The sequence below is a fragment of the Dermacentor silvarum genome, chromosome 1 (assembly GCF_013339745.2).
Source record: "Dermacentor silvarum isolate Dsil-2018 chromosome 1, BIME_Dsil_1.4, whole genome shotgun sequence".
Taxonomy (NCBI): domain Eukaryota; kingdom Metazoa; phylum Arthropoda; class Arachnida; order Ixodida; family Ixodidae; genus Dermacentor; species Dermacentor silvarum.
In genome coordinates, this window is record NC_051154.1 from 132,464,515 (window position 1) to 132,477,352 (window position 12,838).

Sequence of the window (12,838 nt, forward strand, 5' to 3'; positions counted from 1 at the left end):
AGCCCAACACCATAGCCACTGAGCAACCACGGTGGGTTTTATTTCAATTCGTTTGCCTGCTTTGAGCACTGTCTTAAATAGGTTTGTACTTTTAACCTTATACCTAAATTTGTCTGAAAATTGACTTTATTATGTCCTTTTTTTATTTGCTAGTGTACGTGCAGCATCGTTACCTTCGCGTAACTTCTGCCCCAAATGACATCTGTGCACCGCAATTTCCTTCACCATTATACTTACGTTGATTTGATTCTGAAAACCTGAAGCTTGCCGTGCTGATGTGGTGACCTCTATTGTCTGCTAATATATCGCCTGATTTGTTGCTGATGGTGCGTCACTCAGCACGTATATACATATCTGCGAAACTGATAGTAATCATGTATTGGAAGAAAGAAAACGGGGTCATCGGCTCCGACCACCTGGACAACGCAGAACATTCGCGAGCAGCCTGACCACCTGTGACCTAGAATCACGGAGAGCGCGGATGCAGTATACGACATTCGCCATCCGCTGCGCGCACGGCGGCGCTTGTAGTGTCACAGTGTCGCGTAGCACGTGCTTATAGATCGGGCCCTCGGTACCGTTAGATTGCGCGTGGAAATAAGGGACGTGGTGTCTGCGCCGCAGCGATTTGCAGGGTGCGCGGGGAGGAGAGCCGCGTATCTCGAGCGCAGTTTATGGCCGCCGCTCTTGCTGCGACCGGTGGCGCGCAAGGCCAAGGTCGTCCACTTGCTGGCGTCTCCCGCGAGTGGCCTGTCAAGCGACGCCCGTGGGGTAGAAAGGATCCAGCAAACGGCGCGCTAGCGGCCGACCGCGGCGAGCGTGCCTCGCCCCGGCCGGCAACGATGCCGGGCTGTGCCGAAGCCGGTTCTCCGGTCGCTACTCTTTCCCTTTTGTCGCTCCTCCTGCGGCTGGCTCTGGTTTGGACAACTCCCCCTTCGCTTCCACGTTCTGCTTCAAAAGCGGCGCCGACGCGCTCCAGACGCGTATCGCGACGACGCTGAAAGTGTGCGCCGAGGAATGGCGCATCGTCCGTCTGCGGTTTTCGCCAACTCCACAGTGAACATGACTGCTGGCCGCTTACCCGCCGAGATTTATGCCGTTTGAACGCCCGCGGAAACAGCTGTGTCGGCTGTGTATCGTTTCGGCCCTCCGCTCTTATCCACCGTTCACCGACCTGCATGTGTCAAGCTGTCTGCGCATGTTCACGGGTGTACGAAGGGACAACCGCACGCGTCAGTGTCGAAGCCCCGTGTCTCGCGCTCGGACGAATTCCGAGCCCTCATGAGACCTGTCTATGCTTTCATGCTGTCATCTAGCCAACACGCAATGCAGGTTACCTTGTGGCTTTTTTGTGGCGCCTATCCATGATCGGACATTTGCGCTTGCGATATACCTTTCATTTCTTTTTGCAAAATTGAAGGTGGAGGAAATACTTGGTTTCCTTCTCTGTCCGGTTTGAAGGTCAGCGGGAAGAACTGTTGCGCGACGCTGCGCGGGCCCCCTCCAGCGCACTGCCGCGCGCCTCCTGCCCAGGGGCGGCCCGACCGTCGCGGCGTCCGGGAGCCTCCGTGGCGACGCGTCAAACCGGATCCCGATAGAAGCGCTTCCGATTCATCTCCACGCGCCGCATTCACGCGCGGCGATGAGCGCCCCGGATGTCGTGTGTATCCCTCTCGCTGCTGTGCGTCGGTCAGCCTGCCCCCTTGCGACTCTCTCTCGCTCTCCCTTCTCCTCCCCTCACTGCCCCTTCCCCTTCGTTCCGCTTCCGTGGCATCTCCACACTCTGGGGGAAAATGCCGCCGCTTCGCTCGCGTCCTTCGGGTTCCTGTGTTCCGAGAAATCGCAATTCCTGATCTCGGGCATCGCCGTGTCTTGGGGCGCTGCTTTCAGGCCTCCACGCGCGTTTACACTAGCAGCACGCACGTGAAGCTGCGGTCCCGACAGCGGGACCGTTCACATCAATGATTTTTACTGTTAATTAGGTAGTATAAGTATTCACTTAAATATTGCGTTACGCCGAGGCGCGGTGGTGCGTGTACCGAGGTAGCGCAGCGTCTTGTGCGCTCAGTTGTTTCACCAGCTCCGTTGTGAAGCGCAGTTGCACAGACGTGCCCACGCACGGCAGTGGGCCGGGCTAGGTGTTACAAGAGATGCCATGACAAAAATCACAGATCACCCTTGCGTCACGCCGATTCCAGTTCTGCAGGAGTATGCTTAGGTCAACGCCATATCAAAGCTGGTAACACATGGACGAGCCAGATTATTAAATTAAAGTCACAATACTGTGGTAGCGACATTGAATCATCGTTTTATGGACGGCCCCCGCAGACCACGGTGCAAGGTGATCTTCCGTGGTTCTTTCTACCTAGCACCACAAATTCAACTACAAGGCTACTGAGACTACAGTCCCCGAGAGTCACTTTGTCGCCTACATGGATGCAGTGGCTCTTTCGCGAAGAGGACGAATCACCTTCGTGTGTCCATGTGATCCCGCCATTCGATCTCCCGCACTCACCAGACAGAAGCACCCGACTCGTCCGTACTTGAACTACAACGAATACACGATGCCGTGAAATCTATCAGCACTTTACCTAACATCAAGCCTGTGCAAATCTGCACCAATTCGCTTTGTACAATCTAAGATCTAACACTAAGCTGCTGCAAATCTGCCAACGAACCCGCTGACTGCACAAGCTGGCTCCTGTGGTTACGGCATATATGCGCGACATCTGCTTTGTCTGTGCCTTCTTGGGACACGTGCCATCATGCTCAAGATACTGGGATTGAAGTCGGATGCACTGGATAACTATACAATTGTCGGGTGGCAAACTAGTTCTCATAGAGACTGTTACAGTTCCTGCACGATGTCAGCTGCATTCTTAGTGAGTAAGAGATAGAGAGAGAGAGAGAGAGAGTGAGCCCGGTTGTCTACCCTTCACTGGTAAAGGGGTAAGGTGACTGAACGATGAAAAGGAGAGTTCACAGTATTTGCACGCGTACACATTTACGAGCGTTCATCTTTCTGTCAATCACCGGCGTTCATATAAGCTGGTGGAGCTCAAGCGTATAGCAGCGCTTTCGGTGTCTTTCACATCGCAAACGCAGAAGGCCACAGTCGCAGGATCTTCACAATCGTCTGTTCTGTAAAAAGGGTGGGAGGTCTACCAGACGAGCGTCCAGCTTGCTGCCCTACACTGGGGTAAGGGAAAGGGGGAATAGAACTACTAAAACAGGAAGAGAGGTAGATAGATAGATAAACTTTAATGCAAAGATAGAGTTTTGTCTTGCCCCAATGGGGCATCGCTAATGGTCGGGGCCCCTAGTCCAGGGCTCCGCTGGCTCTTGCCATCTTCTCTGCTCTCTGGATCAGCTTGAGCTGGTCGAGGGCCGAGCTGGACAGCAGTGCCTCCTATTGCTCCCTCGTGGTGTTCGTGTCATGGTGTTCTATGTTGTGTAGCGTGCACTCCCACGTAATGTGGTATAGGGTTGGTGTGGCCCCACACCACGGGCATTCGTCCCTGTAGGCTGTAGGGAGAGAGGGAACACAGCATGCACGCGGGAGAATGCGCAGGAAGACGGTCACTCAGGTCAGTACACACTTCGATAACTGCACTTGTGCGCAAGTAGCTCGGACATTTGCGTCCGAGCTGGGACATTAGTGCCAGCGACTTATGTGTAGCCACTGCTCAATATTTGTGACTCGGAAAATAGTCTGAGTCCAGCCGGTTTAATGTTAGGAGAGAGATGCGTTGAGGTCACGGTGAGAAAAAGAAATATAAGAGTCCTCAGTACGGTGTGCAACGCTTTTCTTAGATTTATTCTTTCTCTTGATAGTCTTGCGCCAATTTCTTCGAATTAAAATAACTATGCACACACATGCGCGCACACGCAAGAGGAACTGAAATAAATTTTGGGGAAGAGAACCATCAGGAGAGTGCTGCCCAACGGCACGCCCGTATGACGTCATTGAATTCTTTATACATGGCTTGCACGTGACGTCACGTCCGCCCGCGCCGCTGCGTCCGCGCCATGCCGGAGCACCGTGCGCGCCGCCTTCGCATCTGATCGCGTGCGCTTATGCGGTCTCACTGTGTTTTCTAAGCGGATTTCACCGCTCCTCGCGAGAAATGCCACCCGTTTACAGTAGGCCTGCGTTTAACGAGGCATTTTACGCAGGACTGATCGGTTCGGCGCGTGCACGATATCAAGAAAAAGTGAAACTGTGCGACGATGTGGACCCGTACACGTTGCGACTGAGTGCGGATACGACGATGGACGTTAGCGCTTTCCCCGAGGTCTCACACGGATGCATTGTAAACTGCCTAGTTTTCTCTTCAAGCTTCGCGACACTGGAGGAAATGAAGGCTTATAAATCGCTTGAATCCCACAACTACTTCACAAGCGGTTGGGTGAAAACACTGTCGGCGAAGCGGCTGCAAGGAGAAAAGGTGCTCCTACTAGGAGATGTAGGCTGCAGCCCCCGTTTTCCATGCCGCATTTTGTTTACAACATTCAGAGGCATTCCCTGGTTAGTCAGTGGTGCGTGCAGGAGACACGCAAGATTGGAGCTTGGTGCAGAGAAGAAACGAACTGATACTGTCCATTTAACAATCACGTAAAAGCGGAGTTTATGTGCTAGGGTCTGAAAATTTTCAAACAGGATATGCAGCTTGCGCGAGTGTTTTGTGGCTGGGAGAATGATGTGCGTACTTTCCATGCTTTATTTGGATCGATATTTCTGCATTGTTTACATGTATGTTTTGATTTCAACAGTTTTCAACGGGCTGTCTGTGTATGTGCGGTCGTCGTCACCGTCGTCGTAGCGGTTTTCGGGTGGCGTTTCGCCGACTCCAAAAGCTCTTGCCGGTGCAGCGGTCACCGCGTCAACCTCGGGAGTCGTTCGTTTAAACCATCGCCTTGCAGCACGCTCGTAGCGCGCAGTGCCTTCATTATTTGCTTTGTAGCCTAGCAAAAGCGTTGGCGCCCAGTCCGGGTTCGTTTCTTCACAGAGCTTGGACGTTCTTCCTACAAATGCAAACAAATGTGATTCTAGTGCAGCGTTAAGTGCGCATTATGTAATATTGCGCAGGCTTAGCTGTTACGAAGTGGGCGCCGCACACTCGAATGTTTGGGAGATCGCCCTTGAGATCAGCACGCTTGATACGCGCAAGCCACAGGCTGCGCCGCTTCGAGCTATGTGCTTTCGTTCGTTCGTCTTGCCATTCCACAACCTTCGGAAGCCGAAAAAGGTTCGTGTTTGCCGACTCCTTCCTCGAGCTGCTTTTACTGCGGTTGAAACACCCAACAACTGCGCAAATAGCCATTGCAAAACAGTGCCATTCGCATACGACTAACAGCGTGGTGCCATATGGTGGTGCTCCGGGTGCTCCGGTATGGCGGAAACCTAACCCAGCATTGGCGGAAGTGACGTCAGTGCAAGCCATGTATTAGGTTAGCTCATCAATTCAAAGGACTTAGAAGGAAACTGTCGAGACGAGACAAGCGGTCGCGGTAACAAGCGCGCAATTTCGGTCAATAAAGCTCTAAAATGGCGTGTTCCCCCTTCCCTCTTTCCTACCACTCTATATGCTTACGTGCGCCCGAAAAGCGGTGTTGGCTTGACACAGCGTATACGTTGTCCTATAGTCGGAGGAGTCTAAATGGTGCGCTCGAGTGACTTGTACTACATCATATTAATCTGCTCAACGTTCAGCGCGCGTCTTGCTTCCTTGTTGTTTAGATTGGGTCGAATAGTGAACTGCATATAATGTTTGTAATGAGCCGCTGTCTCTAAGGGCCCGTTCACACTTGCGACTAGGCGAGGTCGCGCGACCAAGTTAGTCGCAAGTAGTCAATCGTGGTCGCTTTTCTCGAAAGGCGACCGTTTCGGGCCAGTCGCTCGCTGCTCGATTTTTCAGTCTGCGCGACTGCAGTCGCAGAACAGCTGAACCAATCAGATGCGAAGGAACAGGACGTCCGTATACGCTGACGCTTATTTTACGCGGCGATGACATAACAAGCAGACGTGAACGGCATATCGCGAGACATTTCGGTTTAGCGACTCGTCGGTCGCATTTGTCAGTGTGAACATCGTTCGTCTTGAGTATATAGCTTTCTGGTCGCCAGTCGCAATCGGTCGCGGGACGTCGTCTAGTCGCAAGTGTGAATGCGCCTTAAATAGATAGGAATACACTCACACGCGCATAAGGCCTCATTTACTTCAGTACGGCTGCTATCAATGGCGTCTCATTCATAGTGCCAGAAGTCTTGAATCGAATACTTGGTTTCTGCAGGTGCGTGATATTTTGGACCAAGGCTGCATGTGTGCCTGTTTCGAATATTGAGTACAATATTAGCAGGTAGCAATGTGCCGCACCAATATGGCGCTTTATATTGTTCCGTCAATGAAGTCAGGTAATGTCTTATCCGTTCCTTGTCACCCTATGGAAGGTAAATGTTTGTTATTGTAGTTCGGTGTATATATTTGTACTAGTATTTCTTAATCTACGGGAGGCCGATGGAGGAAAAAAAAAAAAAAAAAAGCAAGCGTCCCCGTGTGGTACAGCGGTCATTGGAGCAGATACACGACTTACTGTCGCAACTCACGCTCCGGCTTGGAGAGTTGTCGGGAGATATTAAACAGCATACACGGACTCTTTGTTTCGTGCTAGGAGTTTGCTCTGCCATTTTACGGCATTAGGCACCGCCTGCAGTCACGCTTTCGTCAGGCTGCATTCCCATGACCCGAGGTCATGTTCGGCGGCGACTGGCGCGCCTTGTAAAGGTCGTCGCCAAACATCGGTGACCATGCGCGACATGCTTCCTTCCGTCGGTGTTTTCGCTGTTATGAAACAGCGTCGGGCAGCGTTCGACGGCCTGTCGATTTACTAGCCTTGTGTGCGAAGATCTTTCGTGTTTTTTTTTTTTTTTTTTTTTTTCTGTATTCGGCAGCTGCGCTCACTCGAAACGCCTGTGGCGCTCCGGTAGCCCTCGGGCAGGCTTCTTTGTACCCCCCACCCCCCGCCTTTCTACACACACACACTTTCTGTCGTGTGGAGCATCGCAGGCTCAGTCGACCGGAAAATGGCTGAGTAATTCTTCGGGCTCTTGCGCGAGTCGCCCGCCGCTTCGATCATCGGCGTGTCTTGCGTGCTTGCCTCATTCATGAACGGCTGCTGCTCGGGCTTTGTGTGCCTATGCCCGCTGCGGCGTCGTGTTGACTGGAGGCGAGCTGGTCGCACGGTCTCGAGTGCCCGCGCAAGGCTGGAGCCGGCGGTAGATCGCTGGTCCGCACGTGGCCGGCGCGTCAGCGTCGACCTCGCGCACGCGGCGGCACAAGTGCACTTGTCCGCGCCGCCACAGTCGAGTTCTCGTTAGTTCCGCCTTCGGTGCGCTTCTCGTTCAATGCATTTGCAGCCGTTAAGCGGAAATAGAAAGTACTCATCGGTACTTGCCGCAGTGCCGGAATGTATGTATAAGCGAGGGGCCGTGTTCTTAAAAGCTTGCGGGAAAAGCTAAGTTTCGTGCTTCCGCAGTATTCTGCCGCGAGCGATGGTTTTTCATAAGAGGGCGATGTTCAATTTCTTAATGTTTGTCGTCTCCGACGTTGCGGTTTAAGTGAACTCCATATAGCATGCGCTAGCACCCAAACCTCGCAATTCAAGCCGTCTTTGTCATAGGTCTGTTTACGGGGTGATTGGTAATTGACTGATCTTGTTTGAGGCGGGGTAGTTTATTTATTTATATATTTGTTACCTCTAGGGTGTCGTCGTTGTTCAGCAGAGATTATTTGTCCGGACAAGGGCAAAAAAAAAAAAAAAGCACTTTCACACAGCATTTGTCAGAAATAGGTAAGTTCGCAAAAAAGTAAGCACGAAGTTTTACAAATCCTTAACTCTCCATCCAAAACAGACATCGCAGTCGTGTCAACTTCATCCGTGTCTGTGTCAAACGGACAAATTTTATGTATGAATTTGGTACTCACGTGAAATTGTTACAATGTTCACGAGAGTCTTGCAATAGTCCTACTCACGTATTCCAAAGCTGTACATAATACATCAATTTTCTCCGCTTTAAATATATTATTAAGTGCTGTTTACAGAATTGTGATAACATTTTCATCGCTGAGTTACAGAGCTGTAAACTTGATAGCCGAGTTCTCGAAATATTGCTATTTTCAAGATCCTTTCTTAAGAATTAGCGGCCTGAATAAAAAACCTGCTTTCCACAGTCACTAGATTTTAACGTTTTCCTTTATATGCAACAAAACCTCATCAAAACCGGTGCAGTGGTTGCCGAGGAAAACGATTTCTCCATTTCCCTGTGCTTAGATAGGAGCGGTAGACCTAAGGCTTCCTCTTAATTAAACGCGAAATTCATTTTTGTAAAAATAATTCGATTCACCGTACGACTAGTCGCACCAACAAATCATATAACACATTTACAGCCAAGTTGCCGCCAGGCTTCGAAACAGCAGATTTCAGCAGTCTGAGCAGCCCTCTTTTCGGACACGTTGTCCGACAGGGATTGTTTCTACGCACATGTGTTCCGTGCTTTGCATACTTTGCTGTTGTGTTGCAACTCTTTGCAGGGAACACCAGATTGCACTTATATATATATATTCGCGTATTCGTGTATACTCTTCGCGTAATGCGAGGACGTGGGTTCGTATCCCACATGTGGCCCGTTGTTTTTCATCCACTTTCATTTTCATTTATGTATCACTTCTTTAATTCAATTAATATCTGCAGATAATTTCCCCTATGCTGTCCTTGGTGTCATTATTTGTTGGCTTCTCATGATGTGACTAATAAAAATCAGGCCCCTTGGTTTTCTTTCGTCTCGTTCATATATATACACACGCCATTGTCCTCTCACACATTACATACAGAGATAAGTGACTTGCTTGTGGCCTCCACCGCACCAACCTAGTGTGACTACGAGACTTACAGAAGTGAAGTCACCCTCCTTTATATCCCATCCGCGCAAGGTCAGCGAAAACTACAACGTGGCGGTGCTAGACAGGACAGACAGGACAGGCGTTGTCGTCGTGTATGCACTTTGAAGTTCTTGGTGACGTCAACCATTACTTGTGAGAGTGTCCTGAATTTGATAAAGAGCGAAAAGTATTAATAGATAGCCTGAAGCGCGAAATGGCGCCACACGAACACACAAGTGACATTTTGTTCCAGCAACGACACTGGATATTTAGAAGAGGGCTGTTTCGGCTCCTAGCTCCTCTAATTTCTCCGTGATATAGAGCTGGCGTGTGAATAGTGAGCCCTGGGGGTCGACGTGGAATGGATAGCGCGCCGCCTGTTGCGCCCTTGTGTAAATCCGTCCGCACCATTAGTATTGTGTTACCACATGCCTTGTGTTGCCAGATGCATTGTGACGGGCTTCAGACAATACCGCACTTGATTAGTGGCCCGCGGGTGGAGTAAAATGCCGGCAGCTTTTGCAAGGCCTGCAGCAAGCAGCACTCTTCCTCCTCCTGGCTTTAAGTGCTGCCATACACCGAAGCTGGCACTGCATAAAACCGTCACTTCACTGGTCATAACAATTAGGCACTGCAGGTCTGCGTAAGATAAGAACACCAGCTTGCAAGTTCTTACGACAGGAGACCGCGAGCTACGGATTCTCAAGTATAAGCTATAGTGTTGTTTGTGAGTTTAAACTTGTTTGTAAGCATGCTCTTATCTGAAACTTGAAGATGGAGGTCGAGACGAGGCCAGTGAACGTCTGGGCTTTTGCGCACCGCAAAGCCTGCTCGTTCATGTGCGCCGTTTTGTCGACGTGTATATAGCTGGCGTGCCTAGGTTCGATTTTCACGCCCCCTCCCCCGTCTTTTGCTTCCATTTTGGCGCAGTTGGACGACTGCACGCTGCAGCTGTACAAGATCAATGCGACCGACAACGACTATGGCAGCTACCTGGATCTCGAGTCGACAATCGACGAGCAGGGCGACGACTTCGAAGGATTCCAGGACAAGTGAGTCGGCTGTCTTGTTCGCGCATGCTTTTTGCGGTTGCGGCGCCCCAATCGCCCGCCTATATGCACGCGCTCTTCGTATGTGCGGTGGATCTAAGGCCAGGGTGCGCAACATACATGCCGCGAGGCCGCTCGGAGCTGTTCGCCGCACTGGGCGTTGTGTATACCGAGAAAAACTGCTGTGTTTAAGTGGAGCTGTGTGGCGATCCGAGGCGAAGCGCTCCATTTGTCGCTGGCCCCACATTTATCCCTCGTTATGCGAAAAAGTAGCTAGAAGAGATCAGTGGCAGGTACTGTGCGCCTACCGCAGCACTCTCGAAGGAGAGAGAGATAATTCGAACGGAGTGCCGCGGCGATGAATCTGTTTTACATGTCGCACCGACAAGTGCGGGAACATGATACCTCGCGGGAGATCGCAGCGAGAGAGCACGTGAGTTCGCCCTAACATTGCGCCGTGATGTGCTGCGCAAAAGGCAAAGAGAGAGAGTAAACAGTAGGCATGCTGGTGACAAGCTATACCGTATATCGGAATGCTTTTTTTGTTTTAAGTCGTACCCCCGCTTCGCTGCCTATGCTGCTGCCTTTAAAGGTGTTTTCATGCCTGTTTTTGATCAAGTTGCGATGTCCTATCAGTTGCGCTTCACAGCGAAGTATAGTTCATCTGGCATCAGCAGTGTGCATTAACGAAAAAGTAAAAAAATAAAATAAAAAAGGACATGGAAGGCACTTGAGTTAGCCTTTTCTATACACTGGCGAGAGTGCTCTTGCGCTCCTGCGTTCTGCAGGCAGGCGTAAGCCATGCTTTGTGTTGAGGGCACCGTAAATGGCCATATGAGTCAAACATGATTAAGCAGCGCTAGATACTGATTGTACAAAGAAGTGCACAGGACGAATGTTGGTGCAGCGTTCGTCCTATGCACTTATTTCTTCCTTCGTCCCGTCTAGATTTATCGTTGGTTGATTAAGACTGTCGCACAGTTCAAATTACCAACTAGACCAGCTTTCTTGTCCATAACAGTTCTTCAAGTTGGCCAGTGTTACAGCCTTCGTAGCAGCCTAGTTGGCCTAGTTTATATGCATATATATATATACACTTTTTTGCTTGATTCTGATGTCTTGGGCACAAATTTGTCACCGATTCTAACTAGTGGACTAACCTTCGAAGCTACAAGCAAAGTGTGGGCCTAAAGTACGCAGGACCATGGTCTGAGGTGGCTGTCTCTAAGGTTCATTCGGGTGTGCAGGTGGGTTGGGGTTCGAAACGGTATACGAATTATACGGTGCTGAGGTGCGACAGCATTTGCCTGCGATCTGGCTTGACTAAAGAGCCGTGGTGAGCCTCGTGCGCGTGCCGCGGTTGCACATGAGCCCCCCATCTCTCATAATTTTCGCCACACTGCTCGTAACAATTGGGCCGCAGGTCCGCGCATGCTGCGTCTGCTTTTACCTTGTACTCATACGCGCCGACTACGGGGAGGGGGCTCTGGGGCTCGAGCCTGCGCCCCTCATGTGTCATTACCGGAGTTCTATTACCCACCTAATTTGAGGATTTTCTTGTGTTGCCTCCATATTTTCACTTTTGTTGTGGTTTAAAAGCTTACGGCACTATTGTTGGCGCCGACGTGCACGGCTTTTAATTTATGCTTTCGCTTTATTTCGGCAAATCCTGACAATAGGAGGACAAGCGCATTAGAAGCACCAGCGGCGGCTACCTCGTCCGTGTTTCCTCACTTTAACATTTTTTTAAAAAGTTTCCGCTGAGAACACCACGCAAAGAGACAATATATTCAAATATATACAAAGGACAAAGTTTATTATATTTTTTAAAGAGAAGGAGGTAGTCAAGTAAATGGATAGCCTATACCTAGAGAATGAATATGTTGATGTATGTTCACCTCACTTCAAATTACTTTGCGTGCTTTTTCGACCCCGAAAAAAACCTGCAGACTTCAGTGACCCCTTCGGGAGAGTCTTCTATCAACGGCGTATAAAAAGCGCATGAGTGATGTGTGTCTCAATATTGATTCTCTTTCCCGTAGGCAATGCGACTGGTGACAAAAAAAAAAAAAAAAACAGCTCTTCTAATTATTTACAACATTTGCGCATTAGGGATGGTAACATCGCATCTTGCATGCAGAGGCCATAAAACGGGGTGTTTCAGCAAACACTTTCAAAAACTTTTTAAAGGTTGCCTGTGGCAGATAGCACAATTCTATAGTTCATGAGCTGGTCTACTCGAAGAGGTGGACATTACTTGCACAATAAATTGAAATGCATAATCGACTAATTAAAAAAATTACCAATTAGGTTTTTAACATAATAACTTATGGCCCGTGTTGCAATTTACAAATTCTAGCCGTGGAATTCGCAAGGCGGATGCACTAGGAACTAATTCTCAGGATGGCACCACTTTCGAGATATTAATTCCCGAACATTGCGGAGAAATGCGTTGGCGTTCCAGTTAGTTTTGCGCTTAACCGCCGTGGTTTTTTAGTGGCCATGGTGTTGGACTGCTAAGCATGAGGTCGCGGTATCAAATCACGGCCACGGCGGCTGCATTTCGATAGGGGCGAAAGGCTAGAACACCCGTATACTTAGATTTAGGTGCACGTTAAAGAACCCCAGGTGGTCTAAATTATTCCAGAGTCCTCCACTACGGCGCGTGCCTCATAATGAGAGCGTGGTTTTGGCACGTAAAATCCCATAATTTGTTCTTTTGATACTTTTGTGCTTTGATGCATAAAACGACGTTTTGTTGAGAAAGTGACTGGCGCACCAATGTATTTCTCCGCAAAGTTAGAGAATTAATATCTCGACACTGGTGTCCATCGGGCACGCGACGCAGCAG

The 12,838-nt window shown here is 49.9% G+C and overlaps 1 protein-coding gene across 1 annotated transcript in view; it reads left to right on the forward strand.

Moving 5' to 3' along the window:
* The window catches only part of LOC119436054 (uncharacterized), a 293,233-nt gene that overhangs the window by 154,108 nt on the left and 126,287 nt on the right, over positions 1 to 12,838 (forward strand). The window contains exon 7 of the mRNA XM_037702798.2: positions 9,869 to 9,990. Within this exon, the coding sequence (XP_037558726.1) occupies positions 9,869 to 9,990 (122 nt within the window). The remainder of the gene's footprint in view (positions 1 to 9,868; positions 9,991 to 12,838) is intronic.